At 39.6% G+C, this 24,401-nt stretch overlaps 1 protein-coding gene across 11 annotated transcripts; it reads left to right on the plus strand.

The window, feature by feature from the left end:
• The first annotated feature begins 1,939 nt into the window (after positions 1–1,939).
• On the plus strand, positions 1,940–22,979 carry sema6d (semaphorin 6D). 11 transcript variants are annotated; one of them, XM_077248247.1, is made up of 19 exons: positions 1,940–2,174; positions 10,739–10,907; positions 11,846–11,957; positions 12,093–12,153; positions 12,870–12,932; positions 13,034–13,135; positions 13,291–13,381; positions 14,030–14,149; positions 14,428–14,516; positions 15,033–15,250; positions 15,341–15,472; positions 15,675–15,830; positions 16,370–16,543; positions 16,879–17,019; positions 17,196–17,273; positions 17,462–17,520; positions 17,859–17,915; positions 18,397–18,567; positions 19,508–22,979. In XM_077248247.1, the coding sequence occupies exons 2-19, from the start codon at positions 10,790–10,792 to the stop codon at positions 20,800–20,802; spliced, it is 3,237 nt and encodes a 1,078-aa protein (XP_077104362.1). In that variant the 5' UTR covers positions 1,940–2,174; positions 10,739–10,789; the 3' UTR covers positions 20,803–22,979. The 11 variants fall into 11 exon arrangements, with proteins under 11 accessions (XP_077104362.1, XP_077104371.1, XP_077104366.1 ...); XM_077248249.1 differs by having other exon boundaries at positions 2,056–2,174; positions 18,397–18,555; XM_077248248.1 differs by having other exon boundaries at positions 2,069–2,759.
• Positions 22,980–24,401: the final 1,422 nt, after the last annotated feature.

The raw sequence follows: 24,401 nt of genomic DNA on the forward strand, positions 1-24,401 counted from the left end.
TGTGCGTCTCTCTGTGCCATCTGTGGGGGCTGGACTGTACTAAATCAGGCTGAGCAGTGAGAGTGGATGGGCTTCAGAGGTCCACAGGCTGACCCTTCACCCCTACACCCCCCACAGAGCGCTCAAGAGGCCTGGAGGGCCCACCTCTGCTCCTCTGCCGTCAATCTCAAACATACAGTACAGTAGACAACGGTTGACCAGTAGCAAGTAGTTTAGAAGTCGTTCGACCTTCTTGCTAAACATTCAAATGTTAATGAACAGTACTGGGGGAGATAATGGAGAGGTGTGTATCACAAGTGTGTGAGTGTGTTTATGCATGCATGTATGTAATTGTGAGAGTGTATGGGGGCAGGGGAAGGTGTTATCACTACAACCTCTGGACCCCTGAGGAAGAATTATAAAAATCTCTGCATGCATTTTATTCTGCCATTGCTGCTCAAGAAATATTTGCCGTTTTTGTTTGTGTATGGTGTATAGATGACTCATTGGATTATAGTATTAACCTGCAGTAATACTGTGAAAGATGCAGTCAAAGATCTGCAGTCAAAGATCTCAATTTAAACTCAAATATTTCTCATCAAATTTGATTAAAACGGAATTATCTGAGTTGATCTCCGCATTCATTTTTATAACAATTGACAACAATTTGTTTCTATTTTTATTCCTCTAAAACAAGTTTAAGAGAAACTCAGAAACATATAATGTAAAGTTAAAACTTGGAAACTGGACGTCTCAGTTATGACTCATGAACTCTGAAGGAGCAATCTCTGAACAATTAAAAAAAATCCTTTAGGAAGTCTTAGGATGTAAAACTTTCACTTTTCAATTGACTGTTTCCCTGTAAAATATTCATCTGTGTTGATGAGTTTATTAACAGCAAACTCAATTAGGTCAGTGGAACAAAATGTAAAACTGTTACCTCTATGTACACTGTGTGTCTGTCCAGTTACCTGCAAGCATTTGTTGGCATTCTGAGTTGCTTCTCCACAGTAATATAATGTTCAAATCATTATATCTACTCCATTAGCAATTGCTGAGAGCAGAGATAATATTGACTTTTAGATGCTTGTGTGCATTTCACAGCAACAGTTGTGCATTTATAAGAACCACAATACTAAATGCTGTTGACTGCAGTGTCTCTGCACAGCTGCCAAATCCTCTAAGTAACACTCTGCCACGTTCTTTGTTTTACTATCAGCTTGTATGTGTTGATGTTCACACCCGTACACAATACAGCGAAAAGTGAATCTGTAATTAATTCACACAGCAGCTTATGTTAATATTTAATTAATTAACCAACAATAAAAAAATATAAATATATATGTATATATATATATATATATATATATATATATATATATATATATATATATATATATATATATATATATATATATCACAAGATTGAATTCTATTTGTGTTTGATGTAAGAGAATGTTTTCTATGGACGCCTTACGTTATTGAAAATGGTTCTAAAAGGTTGACGGTGAAAATGCATGGGGACACTGTCAAAATAAATTCTTTTCGCTCCTTTCTTTTTTGCCTCAAGCTGAAAGTCAAGATTTCCTTGCAAAGAGCAGTTCCAAGGAGTGTGGTTCGTTGTCCTCCCTTCCCAAAACAGTTCTGTGGAAAAGATTTAACAAGCAGCTTACTGATGGGGGAAGGGATTGGGAAGAGAGGGGTGGGGGGGCTCAGGGTCACCAAGATGTGAGGGCCTCTCACATATATACACACAAGACATCCAAGACACTTTATTGCTGTGTTAAAAGTGTTTACATTACAAACTCATTAATAAATATTGTACATATCTTTATATACATCAATACATACACATATACAGACAATAAAGGTCTCACACTCTGGCAAGAGAAAAAAAAAAAACAGCCTAGCAAGGGAAAGCAGCCAAAAACCACATCTACTAGTGCTGGAGTGGATAAAGGGAGTAGAGGGAAAGAGAGAGGGAGAGGGATAGTGAGAGGGAATGGGGAGGGATCAGTTTCTAGGCTAGGCTGTGGTTGGCTCTGCTGATGGATGGACTCGGGATAGATCGAGTTACACCATTTGCCGTGCATTAGTTTGTTTTTCCCCCGCTCAGAACGGAGAGAGACACTTCAAGCTTGACTCAGAGTTGTTGCGATCCAAATCGCGTAAAGAGAATCACGGATTCAGATGAGGTGAGTTTAATTTTATTGGGAAAATGCAACATTACGAGCGCGTGAGACTGTAAAAATGGGGAGAAGGAAAAGAAGCAGCAAGAAAAAGATTTCCAAAACATCAGAAGTACTCTAGGTGCAGCGCAAAAATAGACCTGGAGCTATTTTTATTCACCCTGGGTCCGTTCACACCGATTCGGATTGTTTATAAGCGGAGTGACGCACGCGCTTAAAGTTCTTCATTCTGAAGAGCAGATCTCTTGAGGTAATTACTTAGTTGGTTTTATTTGATTTGGGTTGTATTGGATTGGTTTGGTGAATGACGGGGGGATGGTACTAGAGGAGAGGGAGGGTCTTGGTGATATTTGATCGGTGAGCTTTTGAAGATCACAAAGCTTTATCCAGAAGACGAGCTGGACGAGCCCCGTGGGCTCTGGGAATTGTTTTGCGTGGTTCGGATAAAACAAACACATGGGGATCCTCTGGCTTTATGGAACGAGCTACACACATGCTGTCTTATTGCACTGGATTTAATAGCGTAGAACACTTTGGAATATAACGCGGAGAAAATATCGTAATCTACATGCTCGTTTGGAGAACATTCAGGTAGGATTTCTGTTCTCATTTTCACACTTTGTTGTCACACAAATGTTGAAGTAAATTGCGTAATAGCCTACTGCTGTACCGAAACTTTTTTTTTCTGTATACGGATTCGAGACTGGTGGAGGCGCTTAGATAAAAGTAACTGATTATATGTAGCATTTAATGAGATAAATCAATACTGTCACATCCTGTTGATATGTGGCTTTATTCGATTATAGGCAAGTGTTTTTTATCATGTTGTATCATGTTTTTTCCCTGCGTATTAAAATAAAATGAAAATATAAATGCCAAAAAACGGATTTAAATATGGTGGAAAAACGCACAAAGCTGTGACAAGCTGATTCAAGCATTTGATTCCTCAATTGTATCGTTTCTCTCATTGTATACTAGCCTATAAACGGGGTCAGATGGGACAGGGTCAGAAATTAACCCAGACGTAGGGCAAAAATGCCCCATACAGATTTAAAATATGGGGGCAATATGTTCCTCTTGTGAGTTCGCATGAATTTACCGAAAATTCGAAAATTTGAAATTTATATAGGCTAATAGGAATTGTATGAAATATACATGTCCATTTACAGCCGATTTAGTGTCAATTTTAATTAGTTAAATCATTTTAAATGTTTGGAACAAATAGGCGGTGCGCTTTATGTGAGGGGCAAAAAGCCCTCATAAAGCAAAAAAATGCCCCTTTAAATCAATACTAGTTAATTTCTGACATTGGATTGGACAGATGTGTCTCCATAATGCACTTTAGATCCCTCCTGTGTCCCGTGTTGAGTGATCGAAGTTCACACAGATGTAGGCTACAAGAAATATCCACAACCATAAATTCATCTAACCTTTGCCTGAGAGTTAGCCTACATTATGTCATTGAAACTAATACGATCTTTTAAACAACAAAACAATAATAATATATCTACTGCCTGTAGAATATGGTCCGAGGTATAGAGGGAGAGAGAGAGAGATAGCTAGTGTTGCTGTTGTAAAGTGGGTTTTGGAGCCCACGGTCTTGCATTAACACAATCAATTTCCCAGCAGAAGCCATTACCGACCTAACACTCCACTGTTGTCTTCATGCATTTACTGCAACTCAAGAGATTCGTCACGGCTCGGCGCCAGCCTGAATACTTTGATTCGCATGCTCTCTTCAGAGGCGGAGTTCAGGTCCGTTTCCGAACGGAGAGGGTTTTGAGGATGCTGTTCATATCGGTCATAGACAAACTGTTGAGTGACATCCGAGATGCGCTGTGAAAAACGCACATAGAAAATTAAGCGAAATGCGTTTTTTTTTTAAAGTGAGTGGCAGCCGTCAACAGACGAATGAATGAGTTGTAAGAAATAAGTTATTTTTTTCTTTACACACAACCATTTAATTGTATTACTTGTACGCGCAGAATGTTGCTTGTTGCAAAACACGAAGTAGACTGAGTTAACATTAAATGTCTCGATAGAAAGTAGCCTACCATCTTTGAGTGGGTTGCAAGACTAATAGAAAACATACGTTTAAATGCTGTACAGCAGTTGTAGACATCAAAGTTAATTTTTCAAAACAATTGTTATGCCACCATCCCAATCCACCCATTTAATTTTATACATGGTAATTCACAACAGTAAACAACTTGAAAACATTTTAATTCAAACCAGCTAGCAACAAATGTCAAACAAATACATTAAACATAAGCTAACAACTACAACACAAGCTAAAAACATAAGACATAAGTGTATGTTTGTGCTGAGCTTTTGTCGAGATTGAGAGCGCCACGTCTTTACAAGGACATTAAAACCTGAAATTACCTACATCGTGTGAAGCAGCCTACAGTCCACATGAGGACAAGAGCTTAATAAATAATCTAAATAGCATCTTAATTTAGCTGAAATTTTGTGACTGTTAGGTTTAGGGGCCAGGAATAGAAAATATAATTTGCTTAGAATAAAAACATGTCAATGTAAAGGCTCCACAATGATACAAATAATGTGGTAGTCACACAACTCAGACAAATAGCTTGTTTGGATGTATATATCAAATAAATCTTACAACTACTGTCACCTCAGAAGGATGCTGGTCATGTATGATAGTGATTTCACCCTGTAGCTCATTTTTAAACGTGTTACAATTCACTCTTGATTACAACACTCTCCGCTCTTCTCCATTTCTTGCTGTGTGACCATATGGAAGTTAATGACATATGCTGTTCTCCTAATGCATGCTTTTGATAATTTGTGCTTCATGAATGTGTGAGTTTGAGAGGTTTATATCTGTTAAACACACTGCAAAAGTGTGCAGCCTCTTATCTCTGCTGAACCTGTCAACCCACTTTCAGAGAGCGGCAGATAACATCTACCTCTTCTGAAACATCACTGTCAAGCTGTTTCAGCACTTTTCATGTGGGTGTGTGAATATAGTCAGTCACAACAGCTGGGCACATTGTGTCCACTAAGCCCACGCCAGTCCTGCTTTCTTGTGTTCAGTCTCGGTCAGGCTTGAGTAACTGATTTAACCTTTAAAGCATGGAGGTCTCCTCACTGGCCCGGACTGAACGGACTCTGAGCTCGCTATTGTTCCCTCAACACACACACTTGCACACACCTGCAGGATAGGGCTTTAGGAGAGTGGGGGTGGGGAGTGGAGCTGCTCAGGTGGGCCCTGACCTGTCTTACAGATGTGGAGTAACAAGTCGTTACTCCTCAGCAGTATTCCCACTAAACAACTTTATGATTTCAGTGCTCTTCTGTGGGAGAGCTCTAATCTCAGTGTGAGCATCTCTGAAACCACACACATCACAACTGTTGAGTTTTGAGAGTAGATCTGAGGGCTCGTTGTTCTAGATCATTTTAAAGTTTGAGGGTGCATTATGACCAATATCTTATCACAATACATGTAGTTATATATATTATATCACTATATAGCAATTTTTTGTGTAAAATATATAAATAGTTAGTTTCCATTTGTACGAAAAACAGTCAGTATCTGGTGTGACCACCATTTGCCTCATGCAGTGCAACACATCTCCTTCGCAGAGAGTTGATCAGGTTGTTGATCGTGTCCTGTGAAATGTTGGTCCACTCCTTTTCAATGGTTGTGCGAAGTTGCTGGATATTGGCAGGACCTGGAACACGCTGTCGTAAACCCAGATCCAACAACGAACTGCAGTCAGGTCGAGACCCCGATGAGGACGACGAGCATGCAGATGAGCTTCCCTGAGATGGTTTCTGACAGTTTGTGCAGAAATTCTTTGGTTATGCAAACCGATTGTTGCAGCAGCTGTTCGGGTGACTGGTCTCAGATGATCTTGGAGGGTGAAGATGCTGGATGTGGAGGTCCTGGGCTGGTGTGGTTACACATGGTCTGCGGTTGTGAGGCCGGTTGGATGTACTGCCAAATTCTCTGAAACACCTTTGGAGATGGATTATGGTAGAGAAATGAACATTCAATTCTCGGGCAACAGCTCTGGTGGACATGCCTGCAGTCAGCATACCAATTGCACGCTCCCTTAAAACTTACGACATCTGTGGGATTGTGCTGTGATAAAACGCACATTTTAGAGTGGCCTTTTATTTTGGCCAGCCTAAGGCACACCTGTGCAATAATCATGCTGTCTATTCAGCATCTTGATATGCCACACCTGTGAGGTGGATGGATTATCTCGGCAAAGGAGAAGTGCTCACTAACACAGATTTAGACAGATTTGTGAACAATATTTGAGATAAATAGGCCTTTTGTGTACATAGAAAAAGTCTTAGATCTTTGAGTTCAGCTCATGAAAAATGGGGGCAAAAACAAAAGTGTTGCGTTTATAATTTTGTTCAGTGTACTATTATAGTAAGTTGTATGTTGGTGCTATTAAATGGACCTGAGCTAACATGAAATTTTCATTTTTATTACCTAACATTAACAAAAAAATAATAAATATTTTAACAAATGTATTGCTCATTTTAATGTTAATTAGTACATTTACTAATTAAATACACTTATTGTGAAGTGTTACCTATATTGTGCATAATCCAGCTAATTAGATACTTAGATACTTAATCTGACTTGATTATTCATTTATTAATTCAACTTTTTTATTTGGTGGACACAAACAAAATCTATGATTATTCAAAACAAATCATACGTCCAACTTGATTAAGTTACTTAGTAAACTGATACTTCATTAATCTAATAGTACATAGTCTGAATTCTGATTGGATAAGCCAGAATGATACGGTAAAACAATCATTATACATTACTTTTCACACACAGCATTCTGACATCATCACAGTGTAATGTAAAATTATCAATATACACACACCTGTGACCACAAATCAGTTTTGTATTATATTTATTAACACAGAAATGCGGCAATGTTGCTTGGCAATCATAAATGAATAAACTGTGTTGTGTTGTGCCTAACAAATACCTTTAAATACAAGTTTTAAACTTAAATTAAAGATCTAAAACAAGTTTGGGAGAGGTTTGGCACACATCCCGCTCTTTATTGTCACGTTGTTCCATTTTTATTAATTGCTTTTGTATGTAAACATAAATCACTTCTGAGCACTGATAGCCACTTGTATATTTCCACCACGATATAGCAAAGTCTCCACCAGCTGGCACATTTCTGCCATTGTGTGGTATATACCATCATACTTCCCAGCCTTATTTTACAGCTTCTGTTGATTTATTCCTTCATCTTCTTTCTCAGTGTCAGGCCTCAGGCAGATCTGCAGGGTTTGTGTTAAACTAAAGCTAAAGTTGATTGAAATGCTCCTCAGTTAAGCAATATAATTCTCTCCTGTATCAAAATGCATACAACTAACCATAGCACATCTGCTGCACTAATGTATCCAGTGGGGAGCGTTTATTTCACAAGGTTAACTGAAACCACTGAACGTTACCGACCGGCTTTTTTCTTTTGGCCTTCACTGTCGCGTTTCATGCAGCTGGACTCTGGTGGGCGGGCACTGGGTGGATCTGCTGCAGGCAATCTTACTGGAATGACCTGCCAACACCAGGGGCGTGCCAGCATCCCGGGAAACACTGCCAAAAACATCAGCGAGTCCGTGATCGTGTCGCACTGAGAGAGGCTGTAATGAGAGTAGCCAAGGAGCAGATAAATATTAACAGGTTGCGTGACTAGTCGACTCTCTCTCCACGCTGGGCCTGTCCGGGCTCATACACCGGAGGGCAAGAATGGAAAACCAAACCAAGACATTCAATAGAAAACACGTTGCGCTTGTGTATATTGAAAAGAAATTTAAGACGACTGACCTTTGTATGTCCTTTGTTTCTGTTTTGCATTAGGTTTCTCTTGTTCTCTTTGCCCAAGCTTGGTGTTTTTCGTGCATTGGAATTGTTTTGGTATTGTAGCATGTCTCTGTAACTCCCTGTGGTGTTTCTATGAATAATGATTAGAGCGAGTAAGGAATTTCTGTCATTGACAATGAATGTGTTCCAGGGTACTGGAAATATCCCCTCTTTATTTCATGAAGTAATATCCAGGCGGAGGAAATGATATGGCGCTGTGAAGCTGTGATTAGACTTTCAGTGCTGTATTAAACTGGGGCTCCTCTTGTACACATCGCTTAATCCATACGGTGTTTCCCGGCCCCTCCGAGAGCTCTGTTCTGCTGATGTGTGCACTTCTGTACGGATCAAAGATGCGCTTGGGAAAAGAAATTCATTTGGAGCTCCGTTATGATAGACACATTTTTTGACCCCTTGACCTTTGACTTCCACTAAGTGTCCAAGCGTTAAAGCTTTTAATTGCTCAAGCACCACATGGGCGAAGAAAACAATCTTTATTCTTGTCCCGTCTTCTGGTCTCTCCTGATTTTCTCACCGTGTCTCGTCTTGATCCTTCTTTTCTCATCACAATTGTTTTGTTCTCGTCTCTTCTTGTCTCCCATGCTTGTCTCATCTCATCCGGTCCTTCTCATCTGTTTTATTTCTGTGTGTCCTTCTCCATATTGTCTCACATTTTATCTTTCTCTCATCCCTGTCTCATCTCTTCTCCTAGCCTCCCCTGCATCAATTCATGCCTCATCTTGTCTCTTTTGTTCTCACCTTGTCTTTCTCTATCTTCTGGCATCATCTTGTCTCTCCTTTTCATTTCTTCTTGTCTCATCTAGTCTCTCATGCTTGTCTCATGTCATCTTGTGTGTCCTTGTCTTATCTATTCTATCTTTGTCCTGTCTCAGCTTTTCTTGTCTTCCTTTTCTCATTTCTTGTATTATCTTTTCTTTTACCTAGTTTCTCATTCCTGTATCATGTTCTCTCCTTGCCTGTCTTTTCTTAATTTTTTGTCTCATCTCTTTTTTAAAATCTTTTATCTCTGTTTTATTCTTATCTAACCTCTCATCCTTTCTTCTTGCCTCTCCTTTCTTCAAATCTTTCCTCGTTTGGTCTAATTCTATCTTTTCCATACTTTTCATCTCTTCTCATCTCATGTCACCTTGTGTCTAATGTTTGTCTCATCTCATCTGATGTGTCCTCCTTGTTTTATCTGTTCTATGTTTTGTCTTGTCCTATTTCCTAATTTTTCTCATTGACCTCTCACTTTTTCTTACCTCATATTTTCTTTCCTTCTCTCCTCTTATTTTTTTGTCTCAAATGTTCTATTTTCATTTAGACTGTCATCCCTGTCTCGTGACCTCTCCTTGCTTCAATTCTTACCTCGTATCATCGTCTCTCCTTTTTTTCTCTTCTCGTCTCTTATACATGCCTCAGCTCCTCTTGTCTAATTGTTTCTCATCTTGACCCTTTTTTCTCACATAGTCTCATCTTTTCTTTCCTTTTCTTGTCTTATATTTCTCATCTAGTATCTTGTCCTCTCACTCCCCTCCTTGCTTAAATTTTCACCTTGTCTTGTCGCTTCTCTTCTCATCTCGTCTCTCCTTTTCTCATCTTGTATGTTGTCTCTCCATCCTTTCTCATCCCTTCGTCTACTCGTATCATCAACCTTTTCTCTCTTCTCATCTCATCTAAAAAAATTGCCAGAGAAAGAGTCATTTCTATTGATCTGATCAAAGCTCGATACCCCAGAATCCCTTGCTGTAACTGTAGTAATGAAGATCCATTATGGCAACAGATGAGCAGAGAAACTCCCTTATTTGCAAGACTGTGGATCATGTTTCAGTTGGAGAATTTCCCCAGGCCACGTCCCACTCAGCTGATCAATTGAGAGCTGATCAATCAACGGCTAATCAATAATAGCAGGGTGGCACAGGCAGCATATACATATTACAATGTGGGAGCAGGTGCACAGGGCCGCTAATTGCAAAAACGTCAATACTATATGCAAGCATGTGTGGTGAGACACTCTCAGGGAGTGTTTGGGACCTGACTCACTAACTCACTCTCATTCTACCGAGCTGCTTGTTGTCTCCATGTAAATTGTTTATATCCGTTCGGGCTTTGCTGGCATGAATAATTGGTAGCTTTATAAATATTTGACTTTACACAGCTCATTAATATGCACAGATGATTGTCTCTCCAGGACACGACCCCAACCACAACATGCAGACCTTTGAAAATCTTCCTGTTTGAATGTCCGTTTGAAGACTTTTGTGCCAGGCGCAGCAAACACACTCCCACCTGTAGCACTCAATCCAAACACACATGCGCACACACTTAATAGTACACAAATTATATCTTAAAATAAAATAGTGTAAATGTGTGTATCAGTGCTAGCGGATACCACAACATTAATTTTTGCGTTTGTGGTGTCTCAAACACTCACTTTCCACTCCCTCTCTGTCTGTTTTTTGACCTTCCTCTCATGGACAGATTTTCAATCATGGGTATTGGCTGCCAAATACACACACACACACACACACACACACACACTATATGATCTGTTGGGAGTGAACCTGTATGCGTATAAAAAGCAGGCGTTCTAATCTATGCAGCAAATCCTGACAGAGGTCATGCACAAAAACAAAAGAGGAAACAGCGCCTGGGATGCATGTTGACATCTGTATTTCTGTGTGTGTTGCAGGTAACATCTACATAAGTGCAGTACAGGTGGTGTTTGCCCTCTGTGCCAGCAATGGGGTGGCGAGAACTGAAGACTGACCTGCTGCTGCTACTGCTGCTGATGGCGTCCCACCTAGAGGCTGTGAGCTTTCCTGAGGACAACATCCCTTTAGATGTTGTGGATAGACACTGTAAGCACAGGGAAACGTCATTCTGTTTGTGAATTGTCCCTATCCACATAAGATCTTTATCAAGTTGCACTAAGTGCACTTTTGGTCCTGCGGGCTTTTAGAAAATAAACTCCCTCTCACTAGCTCATCATGTTTCCCATTAACAATGGCCAGTGGATATAAATACACACAAACAAAATAGTTTTTGTCATTTTTCTGAACAAATTGCATTCCCACCATCTCGATTCATGTAAGTTTTATCAGCATTTTTAAAATAAAATAGAATAAAATGGCAACTCCTGTGTCTTCCAAAGGAAAATTTCATAATTAGTATTTATGTATCGTAAATATGCACAATTAAATTACATAGTCACCCTTTTTTTTTTACACAATTGACAAAATGACAGCTAAATTGGAAAAGGCGCACACTAAAAATATTCTAAAATGTTAAATATTGAAATGGTTTGTTTTATTGTTGGTTTAAAACTACAACAACATAATAATAATCTATATGTTTATAATGGATTTTCCTAGTTTAATATTGAAAGTCTGGGTTTGGAACTAGGCCTATTTAAACCAATAAAATCAAAGTAATATGAAAGGTAGCAAAAAATAAATAAGGCATTCTAAAATATTGCAAGTAATAATTTGTTTTAATATCAACCTCTTGGACAAAAAAGTGCCATTACTTGAAAATACAGCCATCCACACTCTTAAGAAGACATACACGTCTATAGTCGCTGCATTAGTGCTTTTGTGCTCTGCAGTGAGCAAACACCCTGGCATGCTGACAGTGCAGTCGCTGGAAGTCAATGCGGGAGCTGCTGGTGTAATATTCATTACTTTAGCAAAGTCTTTCTTCAGGGCAGTTTAACATGCAGTTGCAACAGCCAATCAATACCAACATCGATCTCTGTTGACGCTAATACTGAATAACAGCGCATCTGTTTGTTCTGCAGATGCACGACAGTACCCAGTTTTCCGTGGACGCCCCTCTGGCAACGAATCTCAGCATAGACTGGACTTTCAGCTGATGACCAAGATACATGATACACTCTTCATCGCTGGCAGGTAAGTCAGCACTTAAACAGGATGGGGAACCAAGGTCTTCGAGCGCTTGACCTGCTCAGACAAGCTGGTTGATGAACAGTAGAACTGTGAGTAGTAATGTGTGTGTAATGTAAACTGTTTCTATCTTTCTCACAGGGACCAGGTATATTTAGTGAGTCTAAGAGAGTCCTACAGGAATGAGATAATTCCATACAGGGTGGGTTCACAGTAAATCACTTTATTACTGAATGCTCTTGTTCTAAACAGGCGGGACACAATAAAGCAGCACACAATAAAAACTATCTTAAGTTCCAGTAATGGCACCACTTCTTGTAAATCACTAGGTTTCTGTCTTTCTGTCCCTGCCCACGGTGAAATGGTATTGGTTCAAAATTGGACTTTACAGCGCTATAAACATTAACTTAATTAGAAAAAAATTGTCATTTATATAGAAATAGTGCTGGGCAACGATTCGATTAATCGCATTCAAAATAAAAGTTTGTGTTTACATAATATATGTGTGTGTGTACTGTGTATAATTATTTTGTATACAAATACACACATATGCATGTATATATTTAAGAAAAATCTGTTATTTATATTTAAAATATTTAAAATAATAAAAATTACATATAATATAATAAAATTACATACACTATATACATGGAGATATTTCTTAAATATATACATGCATATGTGTGAATTTATATTCAAAATAATTATACACAGTACACAAACATATATTATGTAAACACAAACTTTTATTTTGGATCGTTGCCTAGCACTGTGTATATATATATATATATATAGTTACTCACAGCTAGGAAACTTTTTGTATCATGCCTGATTAGAAAGCAGTGTAGTACAGTGTTAATGTTTATGAGTGTGCGGGTGGGAAACTGTGTCTAATGGTAAGGGTGTGTGATGTCACAGAAGCTGACGTGGCGGTCGGGGCAGGCGGACCGGGAGACATGTGCCATGAAGGGAAAGCACAGAGTGAGACCTACACCTCTTCAGCATAAATTAGCTGTCATTGCTCTTGTAGTATTTACAGCACTAAAGCAACCATAAATCTCACTGTCTTGTCTTCCTCTCAGGACGAGTGCCATAATTTCATTAAAGTCCTGGTTCCGAGAAATGATGATCTTGTGTTCATCTGCGGAACAAATGGTTTCAACCCCATGTGCCGTTACTACAGGGTAGGTCACACTGTTTATGAGGTCTACGTGACAGTCTGGCTGTTGTTTTGCTCTTAATAAGTGACTGGTTAATCTGAATGGACATTTTTACAGTACAATGAAGATAAGAACTCTGCATCTCTTTTTATTTCTATCTATTTCCGTCTCTTGTTTAGTTGGATAACCTGGAGTTTGATGGGGAAGAGATCAGCGGTTTGGCCCGATGCCCATTTGACGCCAAGCAGACAAACGTTGCCCTGTTTGCTGGTATGAGAGCTGTCAGGATAATGAGGAGGATGATAAATAACTTTGCCATGAATTTTAAAGGTTTTGGATAAAATTAACGCTCCAACGACAGCAGAGACTGATGTTACGCATAAATCAGATGCCGTGAAAGTACATTACAGTGTGATGTCACGTGTGCATCTGAATGAGTCTGTACTGAAAACGCTGCAAAAACCTCTTAATCAGTATTTTCGGCTTGTTTTCCAGTTATAATATTTAACTATTTTTCTTGTTTTAAGCATTAAACTCATTACATTTAACTAAATTTATGCTTAAAACAAGAATTTATATTCATTGTATTTATTTATTATTTAGAAAGCAGGATTATTTACTGTACATAGAATAGCAGGAACACTTAAGTAAAAAGCAAAAAATGCTATGAAATACCATGTGCACTGTATCTTGCTTTGACGAATATAAATAATCAGAGTGCTTTTGTTGTTGCTGTTGGTCTAAATAGATCTGTCCTTCGTCTTCGAATTCGTTTTGCTTTTCTGTTTCGTTCTCGTGTAAATATGCCTTTAGTGTTCTGTGAATGTGTGCTTAATTCCAAGTACATTGCGTGAGTTGTATGCAATTGTATAATGAAGCCGAAGTGTGTGTTTAAGCTCATGTATTTATGTGTCATAGATGGTAAGCTGTATTCGGCTACGGTGGCGGACTTCCTGGCCAGCGATGCTGTGATTTATCGCAGCATGGGAGACGGTTCTGCCCTTCGGACCATCAAGTATGACTCCAAGTGGTTAAAAGGTACAGAAACTCTTGGTTGTCTGCTAGTCTGTTTTTTTATGCTAACATTGCTAAATTTGTTGAACCCAGTACACATCTGAACTATAACCTCTAACCATAATTTAAAGAAGTGGGTCAATGTGGGAGAACAGAAAATGGCGAGTGTTGATATAAAATCCAGCTTTCTGTGGCACGATCTAGGTCAACACTCACATTCCACTCAGCCAACAAAAACGCATCAAATTTTAACTTGGGGTCAGCGACGGAGATGCTAATGCTTCTTTCTCTTTCTCTCCCAGAACCACATTTCCTCCATGCAGTGGATTATGGGGATTTCGTCTACTTCTTTTTCAGAGAAATCGCAGCCGAGCACAACAACTTGGGAAAGGTATGACTTGGAAATTAATTTGCAATTCTAACGTTGCTACATATGCTAAAGTTCACAAAACACACACAAAAAGTAATGTGACGGTACCATGGTACAGTTATGGTAATTCTGTTGTATCTAAACTGTGATAATACAGTTCTGATTTGCATGTTAATGTAGTATTCATAGGCTTTTATTTAGAGATGAGAATTTGTCCCAGAGGGTCAGTATATCATCCGTTGCCTCAGGATTTGCTTTAAATTGGCACGTACAACGACTTCTTTGTACCACAGACTAATGAATATTTAAGGTTTGTTAATTTTGCAGTCAACACCTGCATCGAGAGCAGGTTTTACAGTAGTGAATTATTAAGGTAGTAACATGGTGCTAATTCAAGCCCTCAAGCACACTGCAGTTTTGTTCTAAGAGAAAAAATATTTCTTGCGTATATTTAGATTCAACTGAGCCGCTTGGGAGATAGATCTATTATTTAGAGAAAGATGCTGAGTTTCTCCCACTATTTTTCTCTCACCGCAGGCGGTTTACTCCAGAGTGGCTCGGATCTGTAAAAATGACATGGGAGGGTCTCAGCGGGTGCTGGAGAAACACTGGACATCTTTTGTTAAGGCTCGCCTGAACTGTTCCGTTCCTGGAGAATCATTTTTCTACTTTGACGTCCTTCAGGCCATTACAGACATAATCGACATTAATGGGGTGCCTTCTGTGGTTGGAGTTTTCACCACCCAGTTGAACAGGTAAAGCTTGTCACAATCCTTTCCATAAAATCTCATAAAAACATGAAAACAGGCTGAATAGCGCTAACACCACTGTTTCGATTTATTCAGTATCCCTGGCTCCGCGGTGTGTGCGTTCTCCATGGAGGACATTGAGAAAGCGTTCCGTGGCCGTTTCAAAGAGCAGAAGACGGCAGATTCAGTGTGGACACCATTTCCAGAGGAAAAGCTGCCCAAGCCCAGGTTGGTGCATGGCACTAGTGCGTGACGGGCTAATCATTGCGAGATTAATAATTAACATGTGATAATTGGACATGCTGCATATTTAACCTGTGTGTGCAGTGGCCATATGGAGGCGGGTATAGATTTACAGGCATGTGGCACATGGTTCTTTGCCCTCTTTCCCTCAACCAGAACTGCATGTGTGTGCGTTTTGTCTTTTCAGACCCGGCTGCTGTGCGGGACACGGTTCAGGGGAGTCCTACAAAACCTCCATCGAGTTTCCAGACGAGACCCTTCAGTTCATCAAGTCACACCCACTCATGGACGCCTCGGTCCCCTCCATTGGAGACGAACCGTGGTTCACCAAAACAAGAGTCAGGTATGGGAAAAGTGCCACCATTCAGCCTTGTCTCAAAACCTTGTTCTTATACTATCGCAAGATTTGCTGCATCCGAGACTTTTGACTAACTGCAAAGTACTGCCTACTTTGACAGGAAGAGACTATCTGATCAACATGTAAACCCAGCTCCTTTTTATTAGACTTTTTTAACGGTGGATTTATCTTAAATGGTTACATTTCATAAGCAGAAGAAAAAAAATACCCATCAGAAGAAAATCCAATACCTACACCGATTATACAATTTCATAAGAACACACTGACCAGTTTGCCATCTAGACTCAGTGTAAGCTGTTAAATAAGCATCAGGTAAACATTTTATAAACCTCCCAGCAAAGAGCGTTGGTTTCACGTTCTAAACAACTGGCACGCCTAATTTCACTAGCTCAGGTCTTGATAGATGTGTCGTGTTTCAACATGTTTTGTCCTGTGCCAGTTCAAGTTAAGCTTTTGTAATTCAGGCGTCTCCTTGTAACTGAAAAGCAGCCTTGCACTCAAGTGTTTTTCCTTCTTCTTTGTAGGTATAGGCTAACGGCACTCGCCGTTGATAACACTGCAGGACCCCATAAGAATTACACAGTGGTATTCATTGGCTCTGAGGCAGGCATCTTGCTAAAAGTTCTGGCCAAGACATCCCCTCTGTCTTTGAATGACAGCGTCCTACTGGAAGAGATCAACGTTTTCAACCAAGCCAAGTATGTTCTAATCCTATAATTATCTCATGATCATTCTCTTTGTCTTTAAATTGTGAGAAACTTATATGTAGACCCAAGAGTCATTTTATAAAAACTATCTTGTCTATTTACCCTAAAAAATTAATTGTCTTTTTGTGACCTGAATGAGAGTTTTGGATTGTTTGAGATGAGATTAGATATGTTTGATGTGAAAGCAAAAGGTTTTCACTTTCCCTCTGCAGTGTCAGTGTGTTTTGTTCTCTTGCTAAAGAAAGTATTGACTGACAGATAGATCCGATAACATATGATTTATCTGTTCTTCACTGTCTCCCTGCCTCTGTTCTGTTTTTTCCCAGGTGTTTATCCAGCAATGAGGATGATAGGGGAATTCTGTCTTTCCACCTAGATAAAGACACCCACACACTCTATGTGGCCTTTTCCAGCTGTGTGGTCAGAATACCACTCAGCCGCTGTGAACGACACAGTTCCTGTCAAAAGTGAGTGCTGAATGCAGCTCTGCTTAGGCCTTGTTTATACAGGCAGCACAATAAGAAACATTGGCATATCTACATTTAATTTTATTAGTCTGAACAGCAAAAAACCTTCTCAGCCATTGTAAGGTGTGTTCATCTTTCATATTGTGCCGGTATAAACATTAGTTTTTGTGTTGCAGGTCTTGTATTGCTTCTAGAGACCCGTACTGCGGGTGGATGTCACATGGAGCTTGTGAACGTATTCCTGCAGCTATGCAGTAAGTCCTACAATCATTTAAAACAGTCAGATTTACCTAGAAAATGCCTTGGGGAAAAACGATTCCACTAAATTAAATTACAGACATATTTCCTGCAAAGCTAAACTAGATTCACCCATCAGTCCACATTTATTTCCTTAGTCCTTAGAACAAAATGTCTTATCCCTCTGTCTTTTCCTTTTTTGCAGAACTGGTTATGAGCAAGATGTTGAATATGGCAACACTGCTCATCTCGGCGATTGTCATGGTGAGCTAATCAACACGTGCCCCCTTTAAGAAATACTAGTTTGTAGTTCTCACATCAATAACCCCCTTACACTCTCAGTTGATGGAAATTAACACATATCACACAAACATCATACTAATTCCTCTGACAATTAAACATACACATATGTACACATTAGATTGTGTAGGCCTGAACATCACAGAAACATTCACCTGCAAGTGAAAGAGCGATACAGCGTAAACCAGAGGAACACATACACTTTTTGATAATTTGATAAAAACAGTTGTAGCTTTTTTTATAATTTCAACGTTTTATTTTTGTTATTTTATGCTGATTTCCTGTTCCTTTAATTCTTTTAGAATTTTTGGCCACTACATCAGCGCCAGATTTCAAATCATATGGCGACCCAACCTCTGGTTAGTTTCCTGTACTGCACTGATTTCCTTCCCTTGAGTTCATCATTCTCCAAATCTTCGTCTTTTTTCCTCTTCTGCTGCCACCTATCTTTAATTATGTGTTCTTCATCACACCATCATCACTATCATTAAGATGGCACCTGATCTCTCATCTCCAGCTTTTCCATCATTTCATGCATTTGTTTTTGCATGGATATGTGCTACCTCCATCTTATCATCTCCCTGGACTATATTGTCGCCGTCTCATTCTATTAAAGATGGTCTTCATCCTTTCCCTCCTCTCAGGCTGAAGTTTTCCTTACCTTAGACTCTGCACAGCCATTACTTACCTACAATGGCCCAAAGAGTCAATCTCTAAAAAATAACCTCAATGAATCGTATAAACTGACATATGTCAGTCCTGTCAGTATGCACTAACCCCCGATCGTTACGTTGCGCCTATCATGGGCCCCAATTCTTAACAGTTTGTTTGTCGCTACAGACATGGAGTTGCCATCCTCGTCAGTCACAGTGCCCGCAAGTTTTGAACCCATACAATCACTCCAAACCATCCCCACTCAGACTCCCCAACTCTTTGGCTCACGGAAATCTGTGCTCCGCGATGACCCAGCCACTTCACATTCTGTTGAGCCTATACCAGGTGTGCTGGAGGGTAAGGCCTTGACCAGAGCGCTTTGCGCTGCTGCATGGAATTCTGGGTAATAGCTGCTATTAGTGCTGCTAGTCATATGAGAGAGTGCGTACATCTCTGATAGCAGCCCATTCCTTACGAAAATGGCTTCATAAGCAATTCTGCAGTCAGTCACACTACATTAGCAAAGTAGAGATACAGGCTCCTAATGCATGCGCTTTTGAAAACTTTCAGATCAGCACAATGCCTTGTTGTCTTGAAGTGTATTAAGATTATACAAGCAGCTATACTCAGATTCCATCAGCGTATAAAGCTTTTTATTATTATTTCTCCTACTTTTATGTTCCTATGATTTGTTCTCCACTTTCAACTTTATTTTATATATATTTTCTAGTTTCATGCATTTTCTATGGGATTTTTTTGTTCAATCTGTCCTAAATGGCTACATCTTTATCTTCTTTCATCCATTTCTTTATCTGCCCATTGTTTTGGGTTTTACAAAATCTTCCAAAGGCCTTGCCACTAAGCAACACTTTAAAGCAATATTATTCACTGACTAACACTTTTGAATATCTGCGGATGCTAACAAAACTCACCCTCGAATAATAGACAAAGACAGTGGGCTTAATTCTTTTTGGGAAAACTCTCATGTAAAACCCGAACATACTAACTCACCTGATACTCAAACCTTGTGCAATAAAATGTTCCACCACACCTCTTTACTAATTTGCCTCCTTCACTAATATAATAACAAGGTACTGCAATGTATTTTCTGAATTTCTTGCTATGTATGTTTCTTTAAAAAGTTTCTAAAATGTTGAAAATAACAGTAGTACACTTTTGATTCACGCCAAATGATTGAGCATATTTGGGGGGAAAGGACTTTTTGCTTTAAGAGAGAGTTGTTCAGTGCTCAACTGTCTGAGTGTGCTAACATGCTGTTTGGCTATCTGTGTTGCAGGTGTGTGGGAAATACAAGCAGGTGAATCTAACCAGATGGTGCACATGAACATCCTTATCTCCTGTGTGTTAGCTGCATTCCTGCTTGGTGCATTCATCGCCGGCATGGTTGTTTACTGCTATAGAGACGCTTTTCTTCGCACACCACGCAAGATCCAAAAAGATGCAGAGTCAGCACAGTCCTGCACTGATTCCACTGGCAGCTTTGCCAAGCTCAATGGTCTGTTCGACAGTCCTGTCAAAGAGTACCAACCCGATATGGATTCTCCCAAACTCTACACCAACCTGTTGAGCAATGGGAGGGAGGTCCCAACCACCGGAGACACTAAGACAATGCTCCTGAGTGGGCAGCCTCCAGAACTAGCAGCACTGCCTACACCTGAGTCCACACCTGTGCTGCAACAGAAGGGCCTTCAGCCAATCAAGAACCAGTGGGAGAGAGCTCATGGTAAGATAAGTAGCTCCCGCAAAGAAGAACCACCAAAAAGCCCACAATACCTTCCCTCCAGTCCTCCTCCCCATTCTGCCATTAGCAACCCCCACATCCCTAGTGCTGTGGTACTGCCAAATGCCACACATGAGATCAGGGGATCATTCAGTACTCCCGAAGGGCCTCAAGCCGAAAAGAAGATCCAGAATAGCGATCAACATGGTTCCAAATCTGTCCGTAAAGACCAGCGGCGCACTGTGGATGCCAGGAACACGCTTAACGACCTCTTGAAGCATCTGAATGAGAGCAACCCCCCAAAGGCCATCATGGTGGAGATGCCCAAATCCCGGCAGCACCTAATGCTGGAACCCATTGTAAGCCCAACGGAGATTCCACCTAAAGTCCCAAGCCGAGAGGCCTCCTTGTACTCTCCCTCTTCATCTTTACCCAGGAATAGCCCGACTAAAAGAGTGGATGTGCCGACTACACCAACATCACCCACAGGGCAAATGGGAACACTCGAGAGACAGCGGTATCACCGCAGCTCTTCCCAGCGACACTCCATGTCATCCCCGCCCAAAGGGCTGCACTCACCTAACGGGGCCATAGTGTCCCGCCAACCTAGTATGAACAGAGGGGGGTACATGCCCCCAACTCCTACCCCACCTACTAGACTAGACTCTCACGGGGTACCAATGGCAATGACACCTTCTGTATCCCGACAGAGCAGCTACAGTGGTCACGGATCTTTACCACGAACATCCATCAAACGGACAGCATCGTTAAAGCCTGATGTGCCACCCAAACCCAACGGTTTTGCACCACAGACTACACAAATGAGGGCAGTGAACAAGTATAGCTACTGAAATGCTTAGCAAGATCTTACTCTTTGAATGGACAGTGTGAGTAAAAGCGCTAGGCCCGCAGAGATATGGCCTTTCCTTTGAAGGGAAATGAATCGGATGCCAGAGCTTCTGTTTCGGGTAGTTGTGCTAGTTCTCAATGACCATATCCCGTCACACTTGAGTGACAGGTGACGGATTCTGATCTTTAAGGCGGCAGGGACGCCTGAGGTCATAGGTCACAGCTGACATGCTGTGCAAACCTGCTGTGTAGTTGCTGTGGCGGTCGGGCAGTGAATGCTCCCCCCTGCACTGTTCTCCCCATCAATGTGAACTGTATTTGTTAGGCTGTTTGGAAAATTTTGTATTCTTGCTTGGATATCTCTCAAGAAGACAGAAAGAGTCAAAGGGACATGTCTGTGTTTGATTAGTCTCTGGGGCTAACCAGTGTGCATTCATTGCCCATGTTTTTTCAGTAAACTGAGAACAAGTTTGAGTCAGCACTGTCATAAAACTAAATTCCATTTAAGGTGCATTAACATCAGATGTGTTTGGACACAGAAGTCCAGACATTAATTAATCATTTCTGTGTGCAAAAGAAATGCCCAGGGCCCCTTACTTGGACTACTGATTTTAAAACTCACAGGGTATAAGTGCCCTCAACATTTGTGCTGCTAAGTGTAGATGATGACAGTGTTTAACTCCAGTGTGACGTTCCATGCAGAGGCTCTGCGTGTCAAGCTGCTGCAAGCTTTTAAACCCACAGACTCAGCACAGGATCACGCTGGTCAAATGTACTATGTTCTGTTTTTAGTTCCAGAAAATCAATGGGAATCCTGTAATCCCATAAAGTCAACTTTCAACTATGACACAAGGCAGATCATTGATCAATCTCTCTCCTTTCCTACATGCCAAATACTGCTGTTGGGACTATAAAGTTATTTCTCTTCCCACTGAACCATATTCACCATATGAACAATTTTCCTTCCAGTGTACACAATTTTAGAGAACTTGATTCTTGGTTCCTGGGCAAAGTATTGCATAAAACTGCAAACAACACATTCCTTACTTTAAACCACACCTCAGCTCTATACTAGACCCTATCCAAAAGATAAGCTTCACTCTGCTTGTTTTAAATAATAGAGGCCTCAATTGCATACTCACTATAAGTGTACAATCACTGCAATACATTACCAGTGTGTCTTGCAGAGTCGTGCCAGTGATTATTGTTATTGTAAATATACAACTATTTAAGTGTGGACATTTTAAAAGCAAGTAGACCGGGATTTGTGTATTTGTGTGCCTTATTAAAGTCATGAGAGCTTGGTTTGATTTTGGAAATTTCACAGTCAACAAACTTTTTTTTTTTTTTTTTCAATATGAGCAGAGAAGGTAAACCTTTAGGAAATTATAAATAATCTAAATATATTTGAAGTGGGGGCAGGTAAATAAGAAAGTTTCAGAATGAAAATGAATGCAAACAAAGATTATAATAATTAATTATATAATCTATAAGCCATTTTCTTATTTCTACTTTGTTCTTGTGCGTTTTTGGAAGGTGCTAATTTGTGATGATAAGATGCCATGTACTGAATGTATTGTGGATCTAAAATGTTATCAACTAACTCTCAGCTCACAATATTTCACAACATGTAATGGGGGTCAAAACAAGATGCGTTTTTAGAGAGGAGTATCTACGATTAGGGACTCACAGTTTGTTTGAAATTACTAGGGAATTTCAGTGTACCGAGGTAAAACTAGCCTCTTCAAGCCCAAAGCTCCATGTTTGTTTACATGTTCTGATTGTATTTGAGCAACTGAGCGGAGGCTGATGCATCATCACCTGCTAAAGATCAGTTTTATTAAAGGAGAGAGAGAGTTGATCCTGTGCTCTGGTTCAAGTTGTCCTGTGTTGAGCTGCCTTGTATATTGCAATATAAATCTGCAATCTGACTTCAAGCCTTTATTGTTCAGTCAATATATGTGCAAAGAAACCAGACTGGTTTACCTTTTATTTTTAATACTTTGCAAACATTGGCAGTTGAAATACAACGTTTCTTTTCTGGAATATTTTAATGTGTAGATATTGTAAAGCTGTTCTGAGAAAATGTAAATAATTACAGTCATTGTTTAAGAATATTTTTGTTGACTTTTTTTAACACGGCATGTATAGTTGAAATAAAATATTACTGCACAGAAAATGTTTTCTTTGTATTTTTGGTAATGAAGAATGATACATCTGCAACACATACTTGTAAAATAGATGAAAATATAATCTGCAGTCATGGGACACCTGAGAATCATGGGATTTGCCAACCATGATGTTAAACTTGGTGTGACTCCACGCTTTAGGACGAGTAAATGGAAAAAGGGTGTAATATTTGGGTGAACTCTTATTTTAAACTTGAAGCATGTTTGAATTCAAATTTTCTGAAATGCAAATATTTTGCAAATGAACACTGAACCTCAACACATACTGACAGTCCCTCTGCATCCTGAACCTGTGAAATTTAGAGCTGCATGACTGATGTTTTTATCGTCTTCACAAAGAGACTTTGCACAGACTTTATTTTAGACCCTTTTTTGAAATCTCGGTGGAGAATAAGCCATTCCACATCTTGTTGGGAAATCCTCCAAAGTCATTTGTAAGCTGAGCACCCAACATCTGCTCCACTGGCTCAGACTACAGTCACATACACACACGCACACACACTCACTGGTATCATCAGGTATCCAAGATCGTTTGAGAGACTTTACTAGAATTTCAGTAGTGGCCAATGTTTTGAATGTTTAGGTGAGACATGTCTGGACTATTCAAGAATTTATTCCAGAATGTGTATAATTGGTTATGAAGGTCATAAAGTGGATAGTTCCCTTGTCTATTATCCTGTTTGCATAATAGTGCATAGTTTTTATATATATATATATATATATATATATATATATATATATATATATAGGAAACTTTATTGTAGTAACATTTTACAACATTATTGTTTTTTCTGTATTTTTGATCAAATAAATGAAATGTGATTAATTTCATATCCTTATCACGTTAAAATAATGTAATGTAACAAAATACTGAAGCATGTGAATTTTGTCTTATTAACGTAATTACATCACGCAATTAGGTGATATTGGGAGTTGGATCACATTATGAAATAAATGTTTTTCTCCAAAACACGTTGGCCACAATTATTTGCACCCCTAGAATTTTTTATGAGCAAAATATCTCTGAAGTATATTCCCATTAATATTAACTTTTTTTTAGTACACCAGGGTGACTAGGAACATGACATTGTCTAGCTATGACTTCTTGTTTCATAGGAGTTAAAATATGAGGAAACACAAATTCCCTTAATCATTCATCACAATGAGTAATACCAAAGAATATAGTTCTGATGTGCATTAAAAGATATTAAAAGATTGTTGAGCATCACAAAATAGGAAGTGGCTGTAAGAAATTTTGACCATCAGGGCAATAACAAAGAAGTTCCAATCAACTGAAGATGTTACGAATCTGCCAGGAAGAGAACATGTGTCTATATTGTCTAAATGCACGGTGAGGAGGATAGTTTGAGTGGCCAAAGACTCTTCAAGGATCACAGATGGAGAATTGCAAA

The sequence above is a fragment of the Siphateles boraxobius genome, unplaced genomic scaffold (genome assembly GCF_051911475.1).
Source record: "Siphateles boraxobius isolate OS27281-9 unplaced genomic scaffold, OSU_SipBor_1 30, whole genome shotgun sequence".
NCBI classification, from domain to species: Eukaryota; Metazoa; Chordata; class Actinopteri; order Cypriniformes; family Leuciscidae; genus Siphateles; species Siphateles boraxobius.